A 21,480-nucleotide genomic window follows, 5' to 3' on the forward strand; every position below is an offset into this window, starting at 1 on the left:
AGAAAAGCTTCTTACAGAAGACGTTACAGGTCTGTGAGAGCCAGAGATTTTCCTTGTTTGAGGTGACCAAATACTTATTTTCCACCCTAATTTACGAATAAATTCTTTACAAATCCTACCATGTGGATTCATGGATTTTTTTTTCACATTCTGTCTCTCACAGTTGAAGTGTACCTCTGGTGCAAATTACTGACCTCTGTCATCATTTTAAGTGGGGGAACTTGCACAATCGGTGGCTGACTAAATACTTTTTTGCCCCACTGTATTTATTTGAAATCAAATATTCTTCCTGTAATTTAATCACAGATGTCTGAAATTATTTATGTTTTTGCTGAGGTTTTGCAAACATGTAACTGCTAACAATGGGATGTTAACTTTTGCAACACTTTGGGCGTGTGACAATCATGTTGACAGTGTCCCCCAGTTTCACCGGCCTAGAGAACAGTCCGGGGCCATCTGGGAAACACCGAGCGTGAGGCAAAAATGTGTATTCGCAACTTTTTGGCGAGTGGTTAATGGACGCTGCTGACAGTCACTGGGAAAGTCGGTTGCTAAAGATCCAGTTACACAGGCCTGGAGGCTGGTTAATGACCTGCCCCCGGCTGTGAGGAAACTGGTTGTTGAAACTTTGCCTTCCTTTGCGTTGAGAGCAAAACTAACACAAGAGGTTAAAGGGCTTAAACTCCAAAATATAAATATAGAAGCTTTAAAGTAAATACCGGTAAAAGGCTTTGTTTAGGAATTATTTAACCATTTTATAATTTTACGGTTTGGGTTTTGGAACATAACTCTTCATATCATTTTAAGAGGATGTAAAAATTTAGTCTGCTGTAAGATTCCTCCAGAATATTCAATTTAAACCAAGTTTGCAGTTGAAAAATCTGCTTTCATGAGTGAGGAGCAGTTTGACTTGGCTAGCTGCAGTTGGCCTGCAGATTTACACTGAATCAGGTCCACAGTCAGGTACAGCTTAATCTCTCTCTCTCACACTCACCTATCTCAGAAGTATTTAAATTTATGTAAAAGATTTCTGTTTTGTTTACTAGCTTAAAAGGGGAATAAAGAAACTGGTTGCTTGGGGGGGAAAAGTTATGTTTCCTTCCTGGTCTGTGTTTGCTCTGGTCTCACATTGCTGCGGTTGCCTGTAGTTTTCATGGGAGATGCCAACTTGTCTGCAAACACTCATTAACTAAAAGCTGAGCAGCAGTGAGACTTGGAAGAAGCTCGACACAAACTTGAAATGGAGAACATTTGCCTCAGTCATACCTCAGCTAACACAAGGAGATTTTTGGTGCAGCATCCTCTTTGTGATCGATTTCACCTGACAGCCAGCAACCACACATGTTACACTCTTCAGAAATGTGCACGTGACATCATGCGAGAAACCTTACTACTTTGAGATCTGTGGAATCTGTTACATTTATAGGAGGAAGATGCAGATTTTTAAATTCTAATAAAGTGTGAAAAATGAGTGTTTGAACTATTTGATCAATAGAAAAATGAAAGTACCTCCAAACATCTGATTCTGATATTTATGAAGCTGATTTGTTGCTAGATATTTTTTTATATAAAAAGACTAAAATACATCTTTACTCACTGAATATGTAGCTTCTTAATTTCAAACTTTGACAGAAATGTGTATCTCAAAACATGTTAAAAAGCTTAATCTTTGCATCAGTTAACATCCATCTAAAAGATAAAGGTAATAATTATCAATCATTGCTATGCTTTTAGCTCTGGTTTGGTGTCCAATGACTCCCAGTGAAAGTGTTATTAAGCTGCTAAAAGCGTCGCTTCATCATTTCTAGGAGTGTGCAGCATGTATTTGGTCTTACTAAGGCACATTTCTGATCCCACAAATGACAACAACAAAGCTGTGGACTAAAAAACAAACATTTTCAGCTAAAAGATGCAGAAATCTGCTAGCATACATCTGCAAACATCTAGTCCTGTCTTAATAAAAATAAATAACTAGACTAACTTAAACTAACCACCGTTCTAAAGCAAAAACATATAGATTTGTGTTAAATACTATAGACAAGTCATTTTTGGTAATAATGAAAAAGGGAAAAAAATCTTTCTATTTATTTATCTTTTGACTTTTATTTTCAGTATAGAAAAATAATGATAAAAACATGGAGGGTGTGTGGAAAGTGCTGGCAAAAGCACAAGGTAAGGTCACCATCAGGGGGTTCCACAGGTTTCGCAGGGTAAGGTCATCCGGGTCAGGAGTGTTGTTTTGTAGCATAGAATTACACATTTATTATGGTTGCTTTGATTGGTGTTATGACACTCTGAATTCCTCTCAGCCCAGACAGCAGAAAGCTGACCGCATGAATAAACCTTTCCAAAGCAGCAGGGAGGGAAGCGTGTTCATCCAAGGCGCAGGGTTTAGTAAAATAAGCTCTTTCACTGTCCTTTTACCTCTGCGTGTAACGTCTGCTTGTATTTTCTCATCAGCTGGTCTGCTCCATCATCGCTGGAGTTCTCCACTTCTGCTTCCTGGCCGCGTTCGTGTGGATGTGTTTGGAGGGCGTGCAGCTGTACCTCATGCTGGTCGAGGTGTTTGAGAGCGAGTTTTCACGCAGGAAGTATTACTACATGTCTGGGTACCTCATCCCAGCCGTGGTGGTGGGCATCTCAGCGGCCATTGACTACAGAAGCTACGGCACTCAGCGGGCGTAAGTGTGGGATCTTTGCAGAGGCTCTTCTTCCCGGGATAAATATCACAAGCTTTAGTCCTCCCTTCTCCCCACTGCGACACACCCACACAGCATGTACTGTATGTGCTAATGATAGTAATATCACAAAGAGTAGTCCACCTCTGGCCCCTTGGCAAATTTACAGCCTGTCATTGCTAAAAGAAGAGGCTGTGAGCAAAGTAGCTGCATTAATGAATGTGCTGGCTAGCTGCACTCGCTCGCTGGGTTTTTAGTCTTGTGGATGTGGATAATTGCCGCCCATGTCAGTTAAAAGTTTATGCACTCCTCTGCTGGTCTTCATCCAAGCAGCAAGCTTTATGATTTGTAAAACGGCGAGTCCTCTCTAATTTATGGAATTTAAGTAAACCGCCTTTTTCAGACTCTATTTTCCATTCTGTTTCCCGGTGATAAACGTGGGCTGAGGTGCAATTCATTCTTAAACTGTCTACATTACAATGTTTACTGTACTGTACATACACACAGATATCCCACATTTGTAGACATTTGCAGACTGTGAAGTCATGAGTCCAGTAACCACTGGCTTTTACACTGCAGCTTCTCATGGCACGAGGCCAGCACTCCCTTAAGGTCGGGTTTTCTTCTTTGCGGTCAAAGGAGTTTCTATTCTGTTGCTGCGGCCTATCATGCAGCCGGCTCTGCTGGGCTCCGATCAATGAGAAGCAACTTTGTTTTCACAAAGAGACGATTTAATGAACTGAACACCACCTTTTACACCCTATAGGTGCTGGTTAAGAGTCGACAACCATTTCATCTGGAGCTTCATCGGACCTGTAACCTTCATAATTGTGGTAAGTTGTAAATTTGTGCACGCGTGTGATAACTTTTTGTTCTTTGAAAGAAAAGCTCAGAGAATAGTTTATAGATTTCTCTCTCTCCGTCTGTGCTGGCAGCCTCTTAGCTCTGCTTTCTCAGATCAATTTGCATGAAAGGAAAGTGGTCCCATTATAGCTGACACGAGGACATCAGTGTCCACTCAGCTATGAAATCCTCTGAAATCAGAATTGGTGAGCGGCAACAACTTGAAGCTGTTTGGTCCTTGCTGTACATCTAGAGAATACTCCCCTGCTGCAATCAGGAGGAGAAATCGTTTCAGGCATGAAGGTCATTTGCTCAGTGGGAAAACAAGGGTGATGGTGGCGGGGGGTGGGGATGGGGTGGTGAACATGGAAGTAATGAGTGGGTGGGCCAGACAACTATTACCACAGCTCATAGCCCTGCTGAGGATTATGACGTATCCCCAGCCAATCCTAGAGCGCGGACATCTCCATCTTCACCTTTTAATATTTCATGCACGGCGCTGGGTGTTCGCCATGCGCATAGACACACGCACAACGTGTGCGCATCTCATGCACGCATTCAGCATGACCTAAGCAGACCCAGAGCACTTATCCATATAGGCGTATATAGTAACACGTATGTAAATCTGTCCATAGGCTGTAGATGGACGCCAGACCCCGTGTAGGCAGCCCCTGTTATATGCTCTTGATTTCGCAGGGAAGTACAAATTTTAGATGGCACATGCAGTTCGCCTCATCTTTCTGCAGAGTGCCCCCTTTACTCCATTCCTCACTGTCTGTCTCATCGTATCTGTGTCACCACTTACAGCTGTGTTAAATGCATCTCCAGCCTCTCGACTCAAGCAGACGTAAATCGGCCCCTGTGGCTGGGAGACAAAACACGGCATTACTCTAAGCTGTGATCTAAAAGCCTCTTTCTGTCTTTTTAGCCACTCCTTTTTCTTCCATCTTTCTCAACGCCGCTGTTGTTGGTTTCCATCTGCGTTCCACTCACAGCCTCTTTGTTTCCATTTAGGACCCTGCTTTTGTTGCCGCCTGTGTTCTCGGGATGCGTTCACGCGGGATAATGCCGGGGATCTTGCCGCTGATTTGTGAATGAGAATTGAAACTGAAATATTTGATAAACTGGAGAGCACTACATCTCGATCATTAGGGGTCCGTTTTTATGCCAACTCGTGCCTTTTATTATCCCCCGTTCACGCTCGAAGCGCTTGGGTGGGCTTGAAAAATGCACGCCCGGAGCAGGTTTTTGAGGGTAGAAGTTTTTCATGTGATAAGACTCCGGATCCATTTTTTTCTTTTTTGTTTTTCGTTGAATATTAACAGAAGTACATTTCAAAGGTTGAATGTGGTATCGTGCCAAATTGAAGTGCATCTCCTCCCTTTCCCTTTGTGGCTACAGGCCTGCAGTGCTTAGAGAGTTAGAGATAGAGACATCCTGAAAGCATCGAAACCTTTCTGGATGTATGGCTTGAATCACTTAAATGTTTTTTTCCTGGTCTCGGTGAAGCTTGTTTTTAAAACATGACATTCAAACTCTATACTTTCCCCACTAGATTTAACTTTTTTTCTCTCTCCCGGCGCTCTTGCCTGCACTTTATTAGATCTGTTTCATCAGATAGACGTCCCTTATTTTGTGGATTTGTACTCTGTGTTTGGAATCAGCTGTAATGACAAACATGAGGGAGAAATTTCGAATGTAGCCGATGTTGAATATCGAAGCTGTGTGAAGCAGACCAAGGCGATAACCTCTCACAGTTGTTTTTCCTCTTTGAAAGTCAATGTACTTTGTGATCTGCACAGAGGCATTAAATTTTCATATTCCTCTCGGTAAAGGTGTGTTTGTGTTGACACACGCCACGGAGCCAGCGAGAGAATAGCTTCAAAAAATATTCTGGTTGAAAATGTAAAACGTTAAGGGAGCTGTTTTCTGCACTGACTACTTTTTAATTTCAAGATTTCTATTTGCATATATAGAATTAAAGAAATCAAACACAAGGTCAGCGTGACAGTAAAGGATTGGAGCACTTGCTCCACAGCAGGAATCACATGACTACCTAAATGCGTTCTGTTAACCCTTATGTGGCATCTGTTTTGACAGGTCAATGTCATCTTCCTGGTGGTGACCATGTACAAGATGGTGAAGCATTCCACCTCCATGAAACCTGACTCGTCCAGGATCGGGGGTATAAGGTGAGGGAGGCGGGGGGGTGTCACTCTAGTCGATAAGGAGGCTGAGCTGTGGCTGCTTGCTGTTAGAGTGTGTGTGTGTTTGCTGAGCGGGGGGAGTGGGAAGAAAAATAATATGCACCATTACTGCTTTTGCCTACCTCCTGAAATTTCAAAAGCAGCTTCTGACCTACACGTTTATTTGATTTTCTCCTCTCTTAAACCCGACCAGACCAGTAATTTTCCCTTTAGATTTTATTTCAGTCCGTAGGTGGTGCCTTTTCAGTTCATTTTATGATTTCTGTATTTGCGCTACGCTGGGGTATATTGCCTTTTTTTTTTTTTTTTTTTATTTCTTCATAACTGCAATTCTGACCTTTGTATCTTTTTGCTCCTGTGTTGGCATAGTTTATAGGCTTCTTTGAAAGGCGGATTCAACCGCAATCTTTGCAGATTTGAAGTTTTAAAACAAAAACAGGGGGGCCTCAGTGTTTTCGTTTTCTGTCTGCTGCGTTTGGTTGTGAAAAGACGAAAGCCTCTGACCGTTTCTATGCCTGGATTCTTGCTCAACAATATGTTTGAGGGCAGGCCAACATATGTTATGTGGGTGTCTGATTCAAAGACATTCACTCTGATTTTGGTCCAAACCCAAGATAAGGCATTGAACTGGTTTTTGGATTTTTTTGCACAGACAAAACTCACATTTATGGATGCTGGATTTCTCACATTATAATAAGTACTCAGTAGTCATTAACTGTTATGGTCCAACTTGAATCTGCTATGAATTTGGTCTCTGACTCAAATTTAGGAACTTGTTAAACAATGAAATAACATCTTCGCTGCACTAGACAGCAAGGAGAATTAGGCGTCATTTTCAACATTGTTCACTGTGATTTTTCTCCCACCGACAACATGCTGTTGTCCCATTTATTTCCAGGCTCGTGGTATCTCTCTGGGGATGCCTTACTTCTCTCTTGTGTGTCAGTAACGACCAGGCATCGCCACTGAAACTGACTGTCGAGTTATCTTATATTCTGGAAACCACCAAGGAAAATCCTGCTGTGTTTGCAGTCTTGTTAGACAACAATTCAGAGGAAGACCAAGGAAATTTCCTAACTGTCAGACAGTGAACGTGCGCTGTCTGCAAAATTTGTATCAGCATTTTTACACTTTGCCACCACTAGTGCAAATTGTCAAGCAAAAAAACCGGTGTTTCAAAAAGGTGTTGTCCAGGAGTGGAGAAGCAGGGAATTTAAGATTTTTTGCTGTTTTAATGTTGCTCTTTCCTGTCTTTTGCAGGTCATGGGTGTTAGGAGCCTTTGCTCTACTTTGTCTTTTGGGGCTGACGTGGTCCTTTGGCTTGTTCTTTCTCAATGAGTCCTCAATAGTGATGGCTTACCTCTTTACCATCTTCAACACTCTGCAAGGGATGTTCATCTTCATCTTTCACTGCCTGCTGCAGAAAAAAGTAAGATTTGTCCTTCTGTGTCTCAGATATGCTGTAAAATAGATTAACAGTAAGGTGAAAAACTGTTTTCTTAGTTTTTTGCGTATTTGTCACATTTACATGCTTTAGATTGTCAAACAAATTTTAATATTAGACAAAGACAACCCGAGTTGATACAAAATGCACTTAAATGATGATTTCATTTATTAAGTGGAAAAAAGCTATCCACACCTAGCTGGGCCTATGTGGAAAAAGTAATTGTCCCCCTTATTAAATCATGAATTAACTCTGATTTACCAAAATGTTTTGGAAAGCCAGACCTGTTGAATCAAGAAATCGCTTAAATAGAACCTGCCTGACAAAGTGAAGTAAGCTAAAAGATCTTAGAAAGCCAAACATTACGGTCAGATCTAAAGAAACAGCAGACAAGCAAAGGCACTTACATCTATCAGTCTGCCAAGGATTACGAAGCCACTTCTAAGGCTTTGGGATGCCAGTGAACCACAGTGAGAGCCATTATTATCCACAAATGGAGAAAACGCGGAACAGCAGGCTATCAAAACTACTCCAAGAGTGCATCGACGGCTCATCCAGGAGGTCACAAAAGACCCCAGAGCAACATCTGAAGAACTTCAGGCCTCAATTGTCTCAGTAAAGGTCAGAGTTCATGATTTTACAGTTGGAGAGTTCCAAGAAGAAAATCACCGCTGACCAAAAAGAGGACAAAGGCTCGTCTCACATTCGTCAAAAAATAACCAAGGGAAGATATTCTATGAACTGCCGAAAAATACTTTTTCACAGAAGACTAGGGCGGTTTGGATGGCTTTCTAATAAATTAAATCACCGTTTGTATTTACTTTAGTTATCTTTGTCTAATTTCTTTGATGATCTGAAACATGAACATGTGACAAATATGCAATATTTATGCGGGAATTTGTTTAGTCACGATAATTGCACTCCCGGCATCTGTGTATGTAGCTCAGTGATAGAGTGTATTAGGCCCTGGGTTCAGTCCCCGGTATCTCCACATTTTGTGGCTTCGTTATGTTGCGGTTTACTCATTTCCAACCATAGAGACAAATGGCCTTTGCGATTGAGTCAGAAAGGGCATCCAGTGTAAAACTGCCAAATCAAACATGTTCAGTTACCTGCTGTGAATAAGGGAGCAGCTGAAAGTAGCTTTTAATTATCCAACATTGTGACAGCTATGATTTGAGTTGTCTTCTCTCATTTTGTAAACTAAAGGAAGAGAATTACTTAAACAAGTTTAATAAGTTTTATTAATAATTAATCACTCTAAGTGATTAGTTGATTGGCAGGAAATTAGCGAGGAGATATTAACTAGTTAACTAATTGCCCAGTTGGTTTATAGTTACTTTTTAGGACAAATATGAACAGCTTGTTGCAGGTTTTTAAATGTCAGGATATTTTTTTGCCTTTCTTTGTCCTCTATGGTAATAAATTAATTTCATTTTAAACTGCTGTAGAGACAGAACAATATGTGTGTTAACTGCTATCTATAATTGTCTTTTTTTTAAATAGAGGAAACATTCAGTAATTGTTTCACCTTTTCTAAAAGGGGGAATTTTCTAAAGATTTAAGCTATGATTTGCCTGCTTGTCACTGAATCTAAAGTAGATTCCAGGTGTGGCTATTTGTATCTCTTTATAGGAGCATTTCCAGTTTATTTTTTTTGTTTTGTTTTTTTTAACTGGTATTTCATATATTCATATGTAGCAACACTCATGTCAAAATGCTTTCTTGTTACAATATTGCAATATGCTGCACACTGTTTGTTATTCCTGCCCTTACACATGTGACATTTAAACTGCTGTCAGCTGGATGGCATTTGATAAAGATTTGGGATTTGCATCTCTCAGGGGGGGGCTGCTGTCTGTGTCTGTATGCTGAGTTTGTCCTGATCTTTTATTCCTCTGCAGGTACGCAAAGAGTACAGCAAATGTTTCCGTCAGTCCCAGTGCTGCGGGGCGCTGCCGTCTGAGGGTTCCCACAGCTCAGCCAAGACAGCCACGTCTCGATCCACGGCCCGCTATTCGTCCGCTACTCAGGTACACACCAGAGAATCTGGCATATCAAGGTTTAGGATTTAGAGAACTGTACCTTAAAATAGACTGCACCGCAGAGAATGAGTAATTCATTAATTACTGAACATTTTACGGGCTTTTCATAAAGTATTTTTCGCTACCTTCTTGCACTTTTGAAGGCCAAAATAAAACAAAGTATTTAGCCCTGTTTTCTTAAACATATATAGACTCTAAGCCATTTTTAAGACTGAGCTACAAATGGCCTTCAGGCTGAGTGCTTTTCCATGAGTACAGACAAGGTGTGAAGTTTGAGAGACAAAGTAACACACTCTTATCTTTTGATTGAAAATATAAAAGTGTTGAAAAGGATTCTTAAACGCTAAATTTGCACTTTCTTCCGTAAAGCCAAGCTTCTCTACAGAGGTTGGGCATTGAAATAGAAATGTCACAGAGTGCAGTGCGTTATGTCACATTTCAGCCTTCACATTGTAGCTTAAGTGTAGTTTTCAGATTGTTTGGCTGTGTAATGTTAAATGTTAGTGATCAAAGGATGGACTTGAAGTTTTCTTGTCACTTGTGTTAAGAAATCTTTCCTTTTTTAAAATCCCGAAAAGGCATTTACACCCAGTGCTTCTTTCATATGTGTGTTATCGTGGCCGCAGGTAGACCCTATTTGAAAATTGTAAAAAAAAAAAAAAAAAAAAAAAAAAAAACCCCAGATACATGCATGTGGTAATATCTTCTTTCTTGTCTTTGTGAGAGCTATCTTAAGAGCACCTCTGGGAATTTGGCAGATGCTCCTGCTCTTAGCATCTGAAGAAAAAAGAAAAAAAAATGCTGCTCAGGGCCGATCTCTCAAATTACAAACCGTAAGACTCTCAGCGTATCCATTTTTGGTTGGATCAATAGCACGTGAAGGGCTTTGTTGTACCTGAATACAAACATGTCATCAAGCGGTGAATGAGCTGGATTTTTTTTTTGTGTACAAGTGCAGGTTTGAAGCACAAACTCGCATAGCCACTCAACCCTTTGGGGCAAAAAAGCCTTCAATAAAAGTCGCGCCGTGTTGAGTCCTGATCAGTGGCTGCCTTTTTTCTCAACCCAGAGCCGCATCAGGCGGATGTGGAACGACACTGTGAGGAAGCAGTCAGAGTCCTCCTTCATCTCAGGAGACATAAACAGCACCTCCACACTCAACCAGGGTAAGCAGCCATCTCTCCTTCGCCACCGCCAGACGAGACACATACGCCATTCTCTTTGTGATGAAGCTCTGAATTCACAATAAACACATCAATGGATGCGACCCACCTGGCTATGTGGCAGCTCAGAAAGGAGTAAGATAAGACCCGATTTAATGCCTCCGTTCTCTTAGCGCCAAGCAATCAAAAAATAGCATTAAATGTTACTTGTGTATCTTAAGTTCAGAGCTTTTTCCGCTACGCTCCTGCTCGCCGGGATCCTCTGAACGGAGGGGAAAAAATAGTGACAGAAAGGAGGTGCGATATTTAGTCTGGCATAAAAAGTTATAGACGAGGACTTGAGTTCAAATAACGACCCTGAGCGGAGAGACTGACTGCGCAGCAGCCCTCTAAATCATCTTCATCCTGGGGTGATCGTCAGCATGAAAGCAGGGGAGGGAGACGAGCAAAGTCAGGCTGAGGTCAGAGCAGGTTTTGGACTGATCCCAGCATCATGAAGCTCAGGCTGCAGACAGCGCCAGCACAGATTTGGCTCTAATTCTCAATTAGTTTGGATTTATTTTTATTTTTTTTTATTTATTTTTTTTAGGGGATGGTTATTGCATTCCTAAAGATATACATAAGCATGCTGAGGATGATGGGGATGCTGTGACATGGTCACAACGCGCCACTTAGACGTGTTTCGTTTTTTGTCTCAACCGAACGAGTTTGTTTAGATGAATTAGTTCCATATAAACACAGCAGCTGATTGTGCAGCTATGCTTTTTTGGTTGACATTTGTCACAGTAATACTGTTTGTCAGTTAGAGCAGATGACTGTTTGGATAATGGTTTGCTTTGACCGGCGTTTCTATGGCTGCCTTGTCCATAATAGAAGGCAGACGGATCGCAGGCTGTAAATCTTCTGCAGTGTGAGATTCTGGACAGTGAACGTCAGCTCCATTGTTTATGTGGACAGCTAACCAACATATAACCACAGACCATGAGATACAATGACTCAGGCTCTCTTCTTCAGCTGCTTTTTCCACCCCTCCTAATTTTTCTCCCTCTCTGTCTTTCTCTTCCTGTTATTTCAGGGATGACTGGCAACTACCTCCTAACTAACCCTCTCCTTCGAACCCACGACACTAACCCTTATAACAACCTTCTGGCAGAAACCGTGGTGTGCAACACCCCCTCTCCACCGGCTTTTCACTCCCCAGGTGCACATCCGCCCTCCACCTTTTTTCTTATGCATTTTATCTGCTTTTTTGTTTTGTTTTTGCTTTTCCTTTTATGTTTAAAGCAACATTATGTTTCATTCAGTTGCTCATTTTTAGATGAATGACAAACAAAAGGATTGTAACGGCTTTCATTTCTGCCAGTCAACCCCAAAGCTAGCTTAGTTTAGCAAAAAGAGTGAAACTAGAGATAAACAGACAGCTTGGCATTGTAAAAAAAAAAGAAGAAAAGAAACCCCTCCAGCTTGCAACTAGAAAGCCTGCTAATTTTAATGTTTTATCTCTTATAATTGGAAAACCAACAGGTTAGCTTAGCTTAGCATGAAGAGCAGGAGAAAAAAAGCTTACACTCTAGCATAAAAAACTACCCTTTGTAACTACTGTGCAAAATTAATTTTATTTACACTGCGGATACGACTGCCATGGCTGATGGGTGGATGTCAGCACACGAGTTTGGTTTAACCATAAATGTAGAATCTATACTTATATAGCCTATGGCGGCGCTGTCCCAGCTAAGTTAGCGTTAGCTAAAACTTAGCCCCATATGATCACTTTTCACTCCAAAATAAGGCAGCAGCCTCCATAGGGCTTGTTTTACAGTACCATGTTTGTATTTGGCTACGCAAACGGATCTGTAACCAGAGCAAACATACTCGTGTCCTCCCAACATCACATAGTTCGACATGGATGACGCTAGGCTTAGGTTAAAAGCTAATTTGTTGAAAGGGGGGCGGGGGATTGAAGGGAGCGACAGCAGCTTTAATCAAAAGCGGGAGAAGTGCAAAAAATGAATTTGCATACATGAATATATATTTCATTGATATCATATTTGCTACATCTGGTATTTTCTTTGATATTTGCACATTATTAGTCAATGAAATTCAATGCACGGAACTTTTTACAGGACAGACTTGACAGGACAGCCCTGAGGTTGCATCCATCTTTTAACTACAGTCTGTGGTTTAAACAGATGGAAATGGCTAGCTTAGCCTCACAAAATGATAAGAAAATCCGCCAACCAGCAAGTGCAAGACTTACTAATTAACAGGTTTTATCCTGTCTGTTGAATTTGTGCAAAAGCAAACGTGTAAGAACAACAGGTTTCAGTCTTTGTGGCAAAACAGTCAGCCTGAGTTCCTTCAGTGACAACATCGATCTATCAGCACTTGGAAAGCACACTAATTAACGCTAATTAATCCATCTCATTTGTTTAATCCATACAAGAACAACAATTTGCCACTTCCGGGCAGGTCATCTGCCGGCTCTTTCTTTGATCTGAGCAGTTCCCAGGCAACGAGCGGAGAAAGGAAGTTACCGGTTAAGAGAGAGTTAAGCAAAAGTTCTTGCATGTATTATAATAATTTCAGATATCACATGTCTATCAGAGAGCTTTAGGGTTGCCTGTAGCCAGAGTTTGTTTTCTTTTAACAGAGCTGTCTTAATTGTTTACCCCTGCTTCCCGTCTTTATGCTATTCTAAGCTTGCCCTCTCCCGACTGCAGCTTCATATTTGAGAGACAGATACCGAGAGTGGTACCAGTCATCTCATTTAAGCCTCTGCCAGAAACGATTTCTCAAAATGTCGAACTGTTCCATTAAGTCTGTTTACTAAATTCACCAAAAACATGGAAACTGTTGAGGTTGCGGTTGTGACACAGCATGAATGGAAATGTTGAGAATAATTACACAAGGTTTCGCTTTGTTCTTCTTCATTCACACCTTCTCTGTATTTTTGTTTGTTCTTATTGAGGCAATTTTCTCCTTTGTAAACACAGAGGGAGATAAACTCCGAGACGTCAATGCTATCTTATCTCGTCCACTTAGCAGTCATAAGAGAATTGCCCTCTCTTGAATGCAAGGTTTTTGGTGACGATTCGGATCGTTTATACCATTTACGAGCGACGTATTTACGCGAGATCTTTGCATTCTGTTTAGCTAACTTAAAGAAAAACCCGAGCGTAAATTGTGTTAGTGTTTATGGTGACCTAGTTCCTCACTGGCAAAGCAAAGGAAACCTAATCAAAGGGGAGAAAGCAGAAGCACATGACGCAATGCGGGCAGAGTCACAGCTCTCAGATATACACACGCATTTGATGATAAAAGAGAATATTTAAAAAAATACAAGCTCTATGGCAAAAGTGTATAAGGAGCAAGATTTGCAGTAACATATAGCTTTAACATGTTGCGGCTGCTGCTCTCGTTTTGTGCTGCAAACTGGCTTGCAGCACAATGAGTGCACTTCACACTTAGAGATAATGAAGCAGGGTTGGGACCATAAAATGTCTGTTCAGGAACTCAAAGACATTTTTGTGATATATATTTTTGCCCTGCTCTCTAGAGCTCTGCAGCAGCGAAGCAGCTCAACACAAAACTGTGTGCGCGTGTGTGTGTGTGTGTGTGTGTGTGTGTGTGTGTGTGTGTGTAGACAGCATTTGCTTTATTGGCCTAAAATGTTTACCTGCTTAATCGTTGTTGGATAATTGCAGGTTAACACCAGAACAGAGCAGGCAGGTAAAAATGGCAATATTTAATTAGCAGATCATTTTGGGTCCAAGCTTAAATCTCCACTTTACCTGTAGAAACAGTTTATATCCCACTGCAGAGGACCGCTTTGCTGAGCTGCATTTAAACAGGAGGGCAGCAGAAAGTAAAAAGACAAAAATATAATAGTAAAAGGATGTAAGGATCTACATATGGAAACTAGTTTGAGGAGAGAAGACAGAACTGCGACACACAAATGTCAAATCCCGGTGTGAAGATCACCATCCAAGGATGAAATAAGTGCCGAGAGAATGTCACGTTTAACTCAAGCTTATTCTAAATTTCCCCTGCTAGAGTCATTACACTTAGCTCCTGCAAAAAAGATGAGCATGTCTTTTACTATAAAGTGTATTAATACTCAGTAATACTCCACAGATGCTCATCCGGTGCTGTAAAATTGGTAAGGAGAACATCTTGGATGAATCTCTGCTGGAAAGCTTCCCAGAGTGCAGCTGTCTCTGTGTCCAGTTGAATTCTGTTCACATCATTTCCCTCCCTCACCCACTCTCCCGGTAGACAATACCTGTCTGCAACAAAATCGCCCAGCTGAGCATAAACAAATGCAAATCTGGAAGTCGGGCCTTTTGAGAGAACTGTCTAATAATCCCTCCACCATTACCACCACTGCCTTTTTGTGTCCTTTTGCACCCTGCACTCTTTTTGCGGGTTTTTTTTTTTTTTAAAGGAAATCTCTTTGATGTTGTTTTCAGAGCTTTTTTTTCAGGTACCATCATCATATTCTGACAAGTTTGAAAGAGTGCAGTTTCCCCCTTTTCCCCTTTTTATGTGTGCTCGTGACGACACAGCCGTCAGCCTACGAAATATCACTCGCAGTCTACCCAGTAAATAAAATCCTCATCAAATCAAACCAGCCCCCTCCTCCCTCCCTCTGTTTTTCCCCACATCCATCCTGCTACTTGAGCTTAGTCAGAGGGCTGCACAGAATAGGAGTAATCTGTTGTGTGTACGTCTGTGTGCGTGTTTCGCTCGTGTAAAATTGATAGATGTACACTTGAAAAAGGCGGAAAAATTTTGTGTTTCTCAGAAAGAAATAGTTTCATCAGGAAATATTTTCTTTGACTTCTTCTTTTTCTTTTTTTTCTGTCAACTTTCTTTCTTTTTTCTTTTTTTAAAGACTGCTTGCTGCTGAACCCTTTCACCTGCTGAGTCCAGGATTCAGTTGTCCATGATTTGTCCTTTAGCTCGCTCAAATTGGTAAACAAAATAATTTCTCCATCTACGTCCAGCGATTTAAGCAAAGCCTCTGCACTAAACTCGAGTTAAGCGCAAGGACACAATCCCAGCTGGGTCAACTGAATCCGGGATGGATGTTACGAGCTTCCACTTTTTTCCTATTTGAGTGATTTTATTGTTTCTGCTTCAATTGAAAAAAAGCATCTGTTTTGCTTTCTTTGCAAATCAGCTGTTCTTAGGCCAGGTAGCCTGAGCAGACACACTTGATGTGAGTGGTGGCAAAGTGAGTCATTGCACCCTGCCTGTGTGTTGTGGTGTTTGGGGCTTGTTGCTGTGCTTGTGGGGCCCCAGTGCAGAGAGGTGGTTTGCCATCTGTGTTTGACATTACTCTTTTGTTATGCCCTCGTTTCTTTATTTTATTTTATTTTTTTTATAGTTTTGCTGGAATGTTTTATTCATTGTTAACATCACTGCACTTCCTCATCAGCTTGTACTTCTTTCTTTCTTTTATTCCAGTTTTCTTCTGTTTTCCTGCTGCTTTGTTACCTGGTCATGAGCTACCTAATTACATGTTGCTGTACTATATTTTTGATTTCTAAGCCATCTTTTGTTCTCATTTCTTCAATATTGTTCAGGATAATCTCTTAGATTGGCTTTAATGATATTCAGCAGTAATGAGCTTGGACGTGGTGGGAAGCTAATTGGGTTCTCCTTTGAATTTTAAAAGTTTTCTTTTCTCTTTTTTTTGGATATTTGTTTAAAATTAAAATGAATCAAGAGATCAAAGAGTACAAGAGTAAAGTGTCCTGAGCAGTATCAAGCACATGTGGATGATGTAGTGGAGACCGCCTTGTTCTGTGAAAAGCTGAAACGTTGCGTCTCACCTGCTCATTTCCGCCTTTCTTTGCAGGACAGCAGTCTCTGAGCAACAGCAGGGACATCAGTGCCATGGACACCCTCCCCCTCAACGGCAATTTCAACAACAGCTACTCCCTGCGAGACGACGACTATGAGGCCGTGGGCGTTCGAGCCCCGGGTGACCTGGGGGGCCTCAACCTGGACGATGCCGCTTTTGAGAAGTTGATCATATCCGAGATTGTCCACAACAACCTCAGGCCCCGCGGGGCTCCCAAAGGTCGCGATGCTCCACGGGAGAGGGACAGAGTCTTGCCTCCGCAGACCAGGGTGACGGTGGACCGGGGAGGGGGCGGGGGTGGGAGCGGGAGCGAGGATGACGCCATCGTGGCAGATCACGCCGATGCCTCATCCCCGCAGAGAGGGAGCGGAAGAGGAGGCCACGCCACCCTGGAGCTGCTCCTGCACCCCCACCACAAGGAGGTGCTGGAAGCCCCTCTCCTGCCCCAGAGGACTCATTCCTTGCTGTACAGCTCCCAGAAGGCCCCCAGGTGCCTGGAGGGCCAGAGCGGCCATGGCTCTGAGACTGTTACCGCAGAGGAGGACATGGGCTCCCATTCACCCAGCAACAATAGAGACTCCCTTTATACCAGCATGCCAAACTTGAGAGACTCCCCCTCGCCTTCAGCTTCCCCATACCCTCCGGAAGAAGAGGAGGAGGAGCTCTCCCCCTCACCTCAAAGCGAGAGCGAGGACGCGTATCACAAAAGCATGCCTGAGCTCGGCGATGCGCCGCAGCCGCTGTCCTACTACCACATAAACCGGGGCACCAGCGACGGGTGCATCATCCCACCCAACAACGAAGACTGTGCGCATGACGGAGAGGCGCCCGCCGACGGACAAATGCAGCTCATCACCAGCCTCTGAGCGGGCGACGCTTTGTTTGCACAGGTTTTAGCAGGACGGGTGCATCGGAGAGAGCCGGCGAGCCTGGCTCCGCACTTCACACGCTCTTTCTGTTCTTTGTGTCAGGACAAGAAGTGAAAAGTTGTTGGGTGGAAAAAGGAATGAATGAATACATGACTTTTGCACACAGATCTCATTAACACACAAAACACATCCCATCTGAGGCCAGACAAATGTGGACTGTGAAGGCTCTGCTGTTGGACTAAAGAGGAGCAGAGAATGACACGTAGGCCGAGATAAATCTGGCATTTCTGTTGTACTGCGAGAAAAATCGAAGAATAAGAGTTAAAAAAACAGAGAAAAAAAGGGGGGAAAGTACTCTAAGAACTATGAAACTCCTGACGTATTCCTGGGGGGGCTTTGAAGAACCGGGGTCTTTTTAGTCAAGAAGTGCAGAGCTAGAACTAGTGTGGCTCCACTACACAGTCAGGACTGTAAAGTTAAGAAACCACTAATTCAGACTCAGGCCTTATATTTTCTCTATTGCACATTTAACTGTTGTCAAAGTAACAGCTGAAAAAAATATATTTTGCTGTACCACTAGTGTAAAAAGTGAAATTAAAAAAGGAAAAAAGAAGAAGAAGAAAGGCAACCATTCAGTAGTTCTTGCCCTTTCAATGTTAATAAGATTCTTCAGACAAGGCTAATCAAAAATGGTGGAAATGTGCTTTTCCTCTCACACTTGACTTGTTGTAGTATGTTTGAATATGAGAAAATCATTTAAAAAAAAGTTTTTGGGAGATGCAAAATCCATATGAAATCATCATGCTCACGTCTCTGCTTGTGAAGTGCTTTTTGCTTTCATGAATGATGAGTTTTCGCCAGTAGTTAATATTTGTTAACACCGGGCCATGCACAGATTTGGAGTAAAATTGGATCCTCGTGTAATTTATTTTACTTGAAAGAAATTGTCGGGTTTCTGAGACTTTTTTTAATGCGACGTAGATGCGATATTGCAGTTTTTGAGGACATTTCATCCTTTGACACGAATTAATTTATTAATTATTCCAAGAAAAATGTTAAAAAACAAAAAAAGAACATGGTTGGGAAGTGTGAAAAGTTGTTGCAGCACTGATTAGGTTCATTTTATTTCTTTTTGTAAGAGCCCATCATCAGCTGGTATTTAATTCAACTCCTGTTTGATATCAAATAAATGTGAAATTTTTTCTTGTTCGCAGATGTTTGGTTGCTTATTCGCATTCGGAATAATAAATCACAGACATATTTCACACTTTTATTGAAGGTAAAACCCACAAATAGACCCAAACTACAGACTCGTTGGTGAAAAAAACCAAGCATTTTTACATAAACATGTGGACACATTTATCAATTTTCTTCTTCGCGTAAATGGGAATAAATTGTGGATTTGTGTGGAAGTATTTTCTTGGGTGGATTAATGCACACGTGATTTGCTAGTGACGTCATATTGTGTTTCAAATATAAATAAATTCATGGATAACTTTATAATTCATGACATATAAAAAACAAAAATCCCCATTTTTCCATTCACACAGGCATTTTCTCAGCTGCTTAACCAATTCAGGGTTGCAGGGGAGGGCTCAAATCTGTCCCAGCTGCCCATTTGAACAGGTTGCCAAGCTATCACACTATCCCCCTTTTTCACTACATAAAGAATCAAATATTCTGTATGTTAACTGAATTAATTATCTCTTTAATACACTTTGTGTTGATGCTCCTGATGGCAGCATCCTCACACACAGCAGGATAGTGCCCTCAGTTGAACCCCAGACAACACTGGAACGTGAAACACTGCAAAGTGCCAAAAGTCTTAACCCAGCATCCAAAAGAAAAAATCCTCCAAATCCCAATCAGATCGAGCAGCCGTGGCCCAAACCCTGCAAAACCCAAACACCCAAAGGACACGCTGCCAGACACCACAGGAGACACCCTGGAGCTCCCGCGTTCAACACAGACATGCTCTGTTGCCAAGAAGGCGCATCGACACAAGACTAGACAAATGTTTTGCATTTTATCAAAATCATTTGTAAATGTGCAAATAGTGTGAGTGCAACATTCAATCGGCATCGTTCTAACAGTCTGATGGTTGTCTTTCTACCCAGAGACTGCATGTTGTCTGATTTTAGCCTTCCAGTGCACAAAAAAAGAGGAAAAACATCTCCTTTATGTGTGTCAGCCATGATGTTCTCACAGCAAGATGTTGTTTCTGTCCTCATTCTGTCTCTTCTTGCATCTGCGCTTGCATCTCGCAGCTTTGTACGGGACGTTTGTTGTCTCACCATAATGCCTGTCTGCTCCGTGTCCAGCAGCAGCATCGGCGGCGGCAGAAGCTTCGTAAAAAGTCCCCCAGTGGTGTAAATCCGTTTTGGGGAAGAAGGAAAAGAACTCAGCTAAAGAGTTGCAGGTGTAATCTAAAGTTGACAGCGTGTGATAAATTGCAGTCACAACTCAGAACTAATTGAGATCCATCTGTTATCGCTTCTTTTTATAGCAACACCAACTCGGTTAGACAAAATGAAACATTTGCGTTTGGGAAGCTCCTGACAGTTGGCTCGAACGGGTTGGAGGTTATCCACTGAGCTTGTTGACGTGGATACATCTGAGATCGTCATTAAAGAAGAGGTTTAATCTGCCAGGACCATCCTAAAGCAATACGTCACTAGATTATTTTCTTCTCTTTAAATTCCACTACTTAATGAGCTGTGCTGCAGCCCACTATCGCGGCCATTTAATGATCGCGCCAAAGCAGTTGAAGCTTCGTGGCCTGTGTAGTTCTTTTTGTGGGCTTTATTGACCAAAAAGAAACAAAAAAAATAATCAGCTCGAGCTTCTGACTGCCACTGCAAGAATACGCTGTGACAGTAATTATGCAAGTTTAACAAGACGTGCCATAATCATTTTTGATCATCCTCTGTGTCTAAATCATTCCATGTGCTGAGCTGCTGCGCATCATCTGAGGAGAAGACAGAGTGGATGAGACTCCCATCACAGACTTAGCAAATGTGGCATGCAGTTTGTCTTTCATCCGTGGCTTTTTCAGCTTGTACTGACCACACACATACACCCACTCAGCAGACATACGGTCGCAGCAGGATCTGGGTGGTGCACTTTATTAACTGGAGCTGGGTGCCAGTAGGCTGTCGGGAACTAACACGGAGGCCAAAGCAAAGCTCTGAGTCCACCGTGGCTTTCTGTCTTGTTGTTTGAACATCGGCCTCTCGGTTTACACAGGGCCATCCAAAAAGCCCCGCGGGAGACACCGAACCCATCTGCAAGTCATCCAGAAACTCTGCTTCCTTTCACTTAAGACTCGAATTAAATGCAAAGTTGATGACCTGCTCGCGGTTCACCGGGAATGAGCCCGCACCCTCTGCGAAAGCCGTCTTATGATAAACGCCGGACGTGACGAGCTCGCAGCGGGACTTCACACGAGACGAACCCTTCGGGACAGGCACGCGTGATGCAACTGCGAGGATGGCTTCCCCGCCTGTGATTCATAACAGGCGAAATTGAGATGAATGGATGTGCTGAGCTCTCTTTGCCAAGCATAAGGCTCAGTTTTGCATGATGCATATATATTGGTTCATTATCACTAAGTCACCTGTGCTCTGCATTAGCTCTCTCACCCCATTATCTTAAAGAACATTGGATTTTGAAATAGAACAATATATAAATGATCCTGTACTGTTTGTGCTTGTCTGCCTGCGTGTGTTGGAGTGGGGTGTGCGTGTGTGGGGTTCTTCATACAAAGATCAGCATTTCCCGGGCACTCCTTATCCTGCTGCGATGATTTCCGACCATTCATCCTCTTCAAAGATATTCCTTCCACCTTTGACTTTTCATTGAGCTGCTGACATTACCGTCTCTCATTATCTGATTATATTATGATGCAGCGTATTAGCCATGCAGTGTTTGTGTTGCAAATGAAAAAGTTGTCAAAGTTTGTTGGAGATGAAAGTGCTTCATTTATCAATTCATCTTTTATCTGTTCGTAGTCAAAGCCCAGCTTCCATGGGGCAGTGGCAAATGAAGGCGCAATAAGGCTCAGTCCGAGAAGACATTACCGTGTTTTCATTTGGAACTGTTTGATGTTCCAGCCTCTGGTGATTTGGACATTATTTCATGTCCATCATCAAAAAGACATCAAACAAGATGCTGCATTCAAAATCAGATCACAGAGCCTCGGCCAAATGTGGTGTGCTTGTGTGTGTGTGTGCAATGACTGCCTATATACTGTATACTGTGTGAGTACTTAGAAAGGAGGTACATTTTTTTTCTTAACAAATTCCCCCCCAAAGCTTTCTCAAAGCTAACATGAACAGGATGTTTACAGAGACAGCTTTTTGA

The 21,480-nt window shown here is 42.1% G+C and overlaps 1 protein-coding gene across 12 annotated transcripts in view; it reads left to right on the forward strand.

The window, feature by feature from the left end:
• The window catches only part of adgrl2b.1 (adhesion G protein-coupled receptor L2b, tandem duplicate 1), a 94,811-nt gene extending 76,480 nt beyond the window's left edge, over positions 1–18,331 (forward strand). For 5 of the 12 annotated variants that reach the window (XM_014412315.3, XM_014412319.3, XM_014412318.3 and 2 more), the window contains 8 exons: positions 2,461–2,681; positions 3,445–3,511; positions 5,622–5,713; positions 6,989–7,157; positions 9,077–9,205; positions 10,287–10,383; positions 11,456–11,581; positions 16,244–18,331. In XM_014412315.3, coding sequence (XP_014267801.3) covers positions 2,461–2,681; positions 3,445–3,511; positions 5,622–5,713; positions 6,989–7,157; positions 9,077–9,205; positions 10,287–10,383; positions 11,456–11,581; positions 16,244–17,115 — 1,773 coding nt within the window. In that variant the 3' untranslated portion in view covers positions 17,116–18,331. Of the gene's footprint in view, positions 1–2,460; positions 2,682–3,444; positions 3,512–5,621; positions 5,714–6,988; positions 7,158–9,076; positions 9,206–10,286; positions 10,384–11,455; positions 11,582–15,562; positions 15,617–16,243 lie in introns of all 12 variants that reach the window. The other 7 variants (XM_014412321.3, XM_023154636.3, XM_023154635.3 and 4 more) reach the window with 4 other exon arrangements.
• Positions 18,332–21,480: the final 3,149 nt, after the last annotated feature.

Source organism: Maylandia zebra, linkage group LG18 (assembly GCF_041146795.1).
Source record: "Maylandia zebra isolate NMK-2024a linkage group LG18, Mzebra_GT3a, whole genome shotgun sequence".
In the NCBI taxonomy this organism is placed as follows: Eukaryota; Metazoa; Chordata; class Actinopteri; order Cichliformes; family Cichlidae; genus Maylandia; species Maylandia zebra.